Source organism: Asparagus officinalis, chromosome 1, assembly GCF_001876935.1.
Source record: "Asparagus officinalis chromosome 1, Aspof.V1, whole genome shotgun sequence".
Classification (NCBI taxonomy): Eukaryota; Viridiplantae; Streptophyta; class Magnoliopsida; order Asparagales; family Asparagaceae; genus Asparagus; species Asparagus officinalis.
This window is the reverse complement of record NC_033794.1, coordinates 68796358-68804939: the sequence shown is the minus strand read 5'-3', so window position 1 is coordinate 68804939 and position 8582 is coordinate 68796358. Positions and strand designations below refer to the sequence as shown.

The following is an 8582-nucleotide window of genomic DNA, read 5'->3' as shown; positions in this document are numbered from 1 at the left end:
CAGCCAAATATCCGTCTAGGATGATTTATCATAGACGGATTTAAACCGTCTAAAAATAATCATCTATTAGTATACATGTATCCTAGACGACAAATCCGTCTAGGATGTTATTCTAGATGGCTTATCTTTTTAAAAAGTATGGGTACCACTATCCTAGATGGCTAAGTCATCTAGGATGTGAAATGAAATTTTAGCGGACCTTCAAAAATCACCCACTGTTTTTTCACCTGAGATTTTATCTTTTTACCATACATGCTTTTACCCTAGCCTTTTCGCCCACTATTCTCACTATAGCCCTCTCCGCTTGTCAATAAAGTTCGTCGAAGGTCTTGCCCTCGTCGAAGTTGTCAAAGATCTCCACTTCTTCTCATCGCCGACTCTAGTAGTAGAAGTTCGTCGCCGCTTCTTCTCATCGTCAAAGTTTGCCATTCCTGAGTCGATCTCGCCGACATGTACATCAGATCTGACATCATATTTGGAAATAGTTAGTGAGTGATGGAACTATGTTTTTGTACTCGATGGGAAGGTTCCAGCTATATTCAAACATTGGAGACATTAACTGAAGCATAATGTAAACAAGAAATATGCATATGATTGACAAAGGATTTATCTTCTCGATCCTAGGGTGGATCAATTTCATTTCACAGTGCTTCTCATCTACTGGGACACTAAGGTAGCGGAAGTAAGATTTTAGTTCTGTCAATTTTAACATTGTACTTTTATTATATGTATTTCTAAATTTTTTTTCTTCAGACAACAACTTTCAATGGACATGCTAATCCGTTATGCTGCAAGTACGACCACCACATGAGTTCATGATTGTATGCTACTATTGAGGGTCAATATTGCCGATCTATGGTAGAGAATATTTAAAGTTTAGTGTTCTTTAAATATTTATTACAACCACTTCTAGTAGCTTTGTAATTTCACAAACAAAGCCTTCATGCAAAGCCTTCATGCCAGTCATTGAATCTGTGAAGGTTGCTTATGTTACCTTCAAGAGTACATATATATGATAAGGAAGCCAAGAAGAAGGGCAACCTCAAGCAGTCAAGCTTGTGGTAATGATTCTATTCCACATATGAAATTGCTATTTAGTCCCTAAAATCTTATTACTTCTTTCAATCATTCATTCCATTAATTATTCTAGCTAATTGCTATCTAACTTTGGTTGGGCTAGTTAACAAAGTTGAATATTAGACTAGCTGATAATTGATGCTAATCTGTTGTGAAGTCAAATTAGGGCTATGAGTTATGAGGCAGCTATATATTCAGATTTTGTATAGTCAAATTAGTCTCAACTTAGCCCTTAGCTATTGAATCTTAAATAATAACAACTAGAAACTTGAATTAAATCGAGGCTGAATCTGAATTTTAGCTTGAATTGTCATTGGTTGGTGATTAACATTGTAGATTGGGTCCTTGTTCAGCTAATTAATCCATATATTTGAAAATCTGTGTTTAAAAAAACTCAAGAAGTTTGTACAATGTTATAATTTAATTATTATTTAATAAATTGAATCATGCATTTCTCTATTATTTACATTCTCTTTGTATTGATATTGTATTTTGTTATGATTTTAGGAGAGCTTTAACATGGAGACAACCCGGACAATACTACAAGTGACGCAAGGTGAAGTGGAAGTTAATCTAGACCCATACAATCTAATTATGGAGGACAATGACAGGATTGTCACGACTATTACAGGAAATATATCCATTACGGGGGGTTTGGTGCTTGACGGTGCCATTACACGTCATCCTCCATAGCATCTATGGCAGCACATTCAACTTTGATAGAACCCATGACACAGACATCAGTACCACCTTTATTTGTGCAACCACCTGTTGTATCTCCAGACTTGGATCTCATTAATCGTGTCGCATGTTATTTGGTTGATAAGATTGATCCGACACTCTACCACCAGGTGACGACGAATCTATTCTCCATTTTGCCTCAATCACGGTTAGTGGTTGTTATTTATGAAGATTATACCTCAGTTTAGCTTGGGATCCGGATTTATGTAGACTGGTGCACGGGTATGTTTACATAAGCCTTCGTCATGGTGCACGTGGCAAAATACAAATCTTACATCTCTACGGACCTTTCACTTGCGTTAGCTTGTTTTTTATGTAGTTATTCGAACCTTTCACTTTCTTGATTTTTCAATCTTTCTTTTATGGATTATTCATGCTTACATGGCAATGCTTATCTACTTTTTGGTGTAACTACGTTAATGCAGTATGCTAGCTGAAAAAAAGTAAAAATCCAATTGGACTTAACTTGCATATTTTTTAATAGCTAATTGATCTGATCAGTCAAATCTCTAAAGTTAATTTAGTGTAAGTACTTATCTTACAAGTATATGCTATATATACAATCACAGTAATAGCTGTTAAAGGTTTGCTATTGTACAAGTTCAACAGCAAATCGACAAATTGAACACTTTTGTGTTTGTTAGAAAAACATTAAAAAATTCATTCTATAAATCCCAAAACCTTTATTCTTTGAACCATTCATGAATATTCTGTGAATCTACTAATACGTAACCTTTTGCAGATGCTGTGGGGAGCAATAGTGGTATGAATGATAGGCACCCAGCTGGCGAAGATAATTAGGAAGAGGAGGTGGAGCTCAGTATCTAACTGTTTATTTTCTATATTATCTATCTTGTGTGTGTGAGACATTACATTATCCGTAGGAACCTTAAACATTGCTTGTATCATGTTTATTATGACTATGATGGATTTATCACACCATGACTAATTATCTATGTGTGTATGATGGATTCGTTGGGTTTTAAAACTATGTGTGAGATAATAGTTCAAGTGATGATACATTGTGCGATAGTTATTTCAAAATTTTGTTAGTTATTGGATTGTGTTGTAAAAATGCGGGATGTGAAATTTGAAATTGTTCGATATTGTGTTGGATGTGGATATTGTTGGATGGAAATGTGATTGTGGTGGATATTGAAATATTTGATATTTTTTGTGGATGTTAAAAATATTTGATATTGGTGGTGGATTTGAAAATATTTGATATTGTGCTGGACTGTGTTGTTACAAGTCAAAAGTGAGGTAGAGGAAATGCATAATCTTTGCTGGAAACGCATGTATTTTATCCTAGATGGGCATACCCGTCTAGGATGGTGGGAAAACCGTCTAGGATACCATCCTAGACGGGTCTGCCTTTTAGGATGTTTTCAAGTACCCTCAATGGCATAGTCGCGTTTGATGGTATCCAAGATGGCTATACGCGTTATTGATGTTTGGCAACATCAAAGACGGCCTAGCCTTCTAGGATACTTCCTCAACAGTTTAGCCTTCAAGGATGTTTAAAAACATCCACGATGGCGACGCCGTCTAAGATGTTGTTCACCATCCAAGGTGATGTAGCTGTCGATGATGCATATCCATCTACGAAGACTATTATAGACGACATTGCCGTCTGCGATGTATTATCCTAGACGAATTTATCCCTGACGGTGCATCCTATACGAACAACCATCTAGAATACGCATCATAGACGGTTTGTTGCTCTACTCTAGATAGTTGTAGCCATCTAGGAAGGTTAGATCTGTACTAGTGTTTGTATAACTAGTCAAGGACTTTAAGGGTAGGTTTCCTAATTATATTAGAAGGCTACAGAGATTATATGGAGAGATTGAAAGAGAGAAAAGATTATAGAAGCTAGGATTTTTCATTGGAGAAACTCATTGGAGCTTTCTTTTTTGTTCTCTTGGTGATTTGTAAATGATGTCCATGCTACAACTCAAAGAGAATTTTCATAGTGACATCGACACCATCTATTAAAGATCATCTCAATTGTTTAAGGATGTATTTTCTTAGTACTTTTTCAACTCAATTTGATTTGTAAGTCTAGAGATCAATGTGAAGTGACCTAATTAAAATTCTCAGTCAAGGAGAGATTGAGTGTGAGAGTATATGAGAGCTGTATTTCCTTTATACTATTATGGGAACGGGAAGGATCCAATGTAAGAGCTCCACTCAACTTGGGAGTTTGGTAATTTTTCAGATAGTGGATCGATTTTCATAGGGGTGAAGTCTATGGATGTAGGCAACTTACCGAACTATGTAAAGCGTTGTGTTTTGTGTTTGATTGCTTGCTTGGTTATTTACCTTCACTTATTTAGCTGACTAGCTTTTTAAAAATAACTACTTTTAGATGCAATCATAGTCAGCCCCTTTAGGGTAGCCTAACTCGATCTCAACAAAAAGCGAAAACACTAAGCTACCTAAGATAAAAATGCTTGTACAAAAATGTAAAATTATAACCACTCCATGAGTGTTGCACTTGTAAAAGGTAGCAACAAGCCAGTCAGAATGAGCTTAACAACTAGGGGTGCTAAATCATATATGTATCCGAGAAAATATCTATAATTGTATCCGTTAGGATGCAAACATGGCTACTCAAACATATAACCGATATGATATGGTTACGGATATGGTTTTGTATTGCAATATTCGGTCGTATCCGAATATCCAAATACATATTAGTCATATTATTACAATAGTTTTAATTCTTAGATTATGGATTTTAGGATAATTTTGATGATCAAAAAGTCTAATCTTATATTTTTTGATACAATGAACAAAATAATTAATTTAACTCTTTTGTATCACATGTAATATATATATATATATATATATATATATATATATTATTATATATATATAATATTAAATATATATAAAGAGTGACTAAAACGTGTGGTGACATCTACTTTAAGTAAACATACAGATTAACTCTTATGTTAATAATAAAAATATATATATATATATATATATATTATATATATAATATATATATAATATATATATATATATATATATATATATATAATATATATATATATATATGAGAAAAATGGGTATGCTTGTACCAAGCACAAATTTTGGGCTTGGTAGTGATGTGTCACATTCCTCATCCACTCACTACCCATGTGAATGTGGTCCCATATTTTAATGAGTGGAGGGGATGTGACACATCACTACTAAGCACAACTTTTGGCTTAGGTACGCAAGCATACCCCATATTGCTCTCTTCTCTATATATATTATATATAATATATATAAGTTGTGCTTGTAGTGAGGTGGTATAATCTTCTCTACTCATTCAAATGGTTGCATATCCTCATGCACTCCTTAACCCAGTGAATGTGGTCCCAATTTGAATAAGTAGGGAATTGTGCATATCACTACCAAGCACAAAATTTGTGTTTGGTACCCATTGATGTGCCTAGGGATCATGAAGATATGAAGAGAATTTTTATATATATAAATGAGTGGCCTAAAAAGTTTGGTGGCATCCACTTAAGTTGACATAAGATCAACTATACATACATATATATATATATAATATATATATTATATATATATATATATATATATATATATAATATATATATTAATTATTATATATAAATATATATATATATATATATATATATATAGAATATATATACATGAATGCGTTTCTCATACGCACAAGTTCGTACGCATATTCCCAACCAAGTTGGGTGTTTTTTTTGCAAAAAAACCAAAGCAACAGTCATCTCATGACCCTCTCTCTCTCTCTCTCTCTCTCTCTCTCCAAAAAATCCTAGCCCTCCTCCTCCATCAAGCCCCAAAATTGGTCTGACGCCGTGACTCTCGAGCTCCTCTCTCGAGCTGCCCCAAATCCGGCAACTTCGACGAATTCACCAACTCTGCCTCCCTCCTAACGTCACCCCCATCTCTAAGTGAACACCGTCGAGCTCCCTCAATCCTCCCGATACTCCCTCGACAGATCTCTAAGTAAACTTCCCCAACTCCGTCGACTTCCCCCTCCTCAGCGACTTCCCCCCCCTCCTCCTGCCGCCTTCCCCCAACTCATCCTACACCGACTACCCCCAACTCCGCCGATCATGACCGATCTCCCTCGAGCTCGATCTCGAGATCCCCCAACTTCACATTGATCGGGTTCATTAAAACTACTTTGAAAAGTACAAGAACTATGCACACTAAAACCATCACCTATTATATTACTACCTATTAAATTACCTTTCTTAGTGAAGCTCATTACAGCCATGCGGCTACTAAGAAATTGGACAATTTGCTCATTAATGCTACACAATCCATTTGTAAACATCGTCCTTGTTTCTTCACATACTAGGGCCTTGCGTCAACTAAATCCAAAGACGATTGGATAAATTGACTGCTCGTTAAAAGATAAGAAGTGTCAGGGAATATCTGCATGCCTTTATCATCATCCACTGTCCCCGATTTTGTAGACTTAGTCTACCTCTTTAATATGTATTTATCGGGTAATATTTCAGCATCAAATTTCATTAAATATGAGATAATGTGCGTACATGAGATTCCAGCGCTTTCGAACTTTTTACAACTACAAGAAACCAAATCCAAGTCCTTGTCGTAAATGATTTCGTGGATTTTACTTGTTGCGAGCTTCTTTCTTTGAATTTGATAAACATGATGATTGCCCTAACAAACTGCAACTTGTAGTTAAAGCTGTCACACACTTTAGCCTCAAACTTGTAATATATCTCATTCATGTAAATATCAACCATTTGCTCCAAAAAATCGTGATTTATTCTAAGTTTAGGTTTCTCAATTACATCTTTGTGATCGGCCATCAACTCCTCATGACGTTGGTGCACTAGTCCCCTACCAAACTGTATCATAAAATCCACCAATGAATTATTCTTCAAAACGAATTTCTTGAAAAATGCATGTCCACTTTCTGCTCGTTGACTACTTGACATGTCAACTGAGAAAACGTGATTAACATATGCAGGAATCCATCTTGACCGTAATTCATATTGTTCTTGCAACCACTTGTTTCCTTCTAATCCACTTTTCTTAATCAGACTTTCCCATTGTAAATTAAATTCTTGAGGAGTCTCCGATTTCCAAATGCAAGCCGAGAACTCACTCTTATAAATACTATACTTCACTGCATCAATTTTCTCAGAAAACTTCATTAATATATGCCGGCTACAATACCTGTCAAAAGAATTAAATAAAGTGTTATACTTCCAAATGAGATGAGTAGATAGAAAAAAACCGATGATAGTGCTCACGATTCGAAAATTATCAATAATATATACAAACTATAATACCTGTGAAAAGTATTTGGAAGAACTTGAGGGAATGCCTTAGTCATAGCTGGATCTTGATCGGTAATAATCATCTTCGGGGCACCACCAGACATATTTTCCAAAAATTGATTAAATAACCATACAAAATCATCATTGCTCTCATGATTCAAAAATCCACAAGCAAAAATAATTGTTTGACCATGATTGTTAACCCCCATTATTGGTGCAAATATCAGGCTATAACGATTAGTGTTATACGTAGTATCAAAGATTACAACATCACCGAAAAAATTGTAAGCCCGCCTTGAACTTGCATTGGACCAAAAACAACGAGTAATCTTTTGTTCCTCATCGGCCTCAATTTGAAAAGTAAACGAGGGATTCTTTTCTTGTTTCAATTTTAAATACTCATAAAACATTTCACCATCATGCCCCTTCATATCAGCACGTATATCCCTTCCATGATTATACAAATCTTTTTGAGTGCACCTAATATTTTCTATACCTCCAGAGTATACTCCAAGAAAACTAAATTGTTGATGCTGAGGTATATTCACCATGGAGAACTGTTTAGTTAAAGACTTTGTTGCGGCTAAAACGTTACGATGAGACCTTAAAAGATGAACCTTTGATAGTGTTGATAGCGGGTGGCTGTGCTCCTCATTAAAAACAGTAACAATATATTTTTTAGAGTTTGATTTTAAAACTGCAATTTTGGCAGGACAATCCTCAGCTAAGCTTCCTTGACGTCTTTTCTTTCCAACATCCGCGATTCTTAGAGATTTTCCTTGTTTAAAACAAACATACTCCTTTCTTCTTATTTCACCACTTCCCGGTTCTTTTTGAGTAGTCCAAGACCTTATACTAAACCCAGCTGCTTTAGCATAAGCATTGTAGAATGTCACAACATCATCTATTGTGTCAAATTCTTGCCTCTTTTATGGCCTCAACTCATCTGATACTTGAGGAGTATATATCAAATCATCATCGTCCAAGTTTACTTCATTAGCAACTCATCTGATACTTGAGGAGTATATATCAAATCATCATCGTCCAAGTTTACTTCATTAGCTTCAGTGTCCAAGTTTTCCATTTCTCACTAAAAATTGTAATTGACCTATAAATTTAACCTGTCAGGTTGTAACATATATACATGAAGCGGTAGTTTAGCTATGAACATCAACTTTGACCCCAAAAAAATATGGTTTTTCCTTCAACAAAATGCAGTCCACTGCCAAACACTCCAGAATTTTTAGAGAAATGAAAAAAATGGAGGCAATATGAAACATAAAATAATAGGAAAACTAATAAAATAAAAAAATTGTATAATGAAAAGATAAGTAAGTTCTGCAAATAGACACCAACAGTACAATTAAAGCAGGGGATAAAATGTCCCCAAATTAAAGCTCAGGGGCTTAATCAAAATGCCGAATTCAGAATTTTAGGTTATCCATAGTA

The 8582-nt window shown here is 35.0% G+C and overlaps 1 protein-coding gene across 1 annotated transcript; it reads right to left on the bottom strand.

Annotated features, from left to right (window-relative positions):
* LOC109835501 (protein FAR1-RELATED SEQUENCE 5-like) lies at positions 289-7684 on the bottom strand. The gene is made up of 3 exons (XM_020403477.1): positions 7146-7684; positions 6517-7029; positions 289-463 (listed from the first exon to the last, which is right to left on the bottom strand). The coding sequence occupies exons 1-3, from the start codon at positions 7682-7684 to the stop codon at positions 289-291; spliced, it is 1227 nt and encodes a 408-aa protein (XP_020259066.1).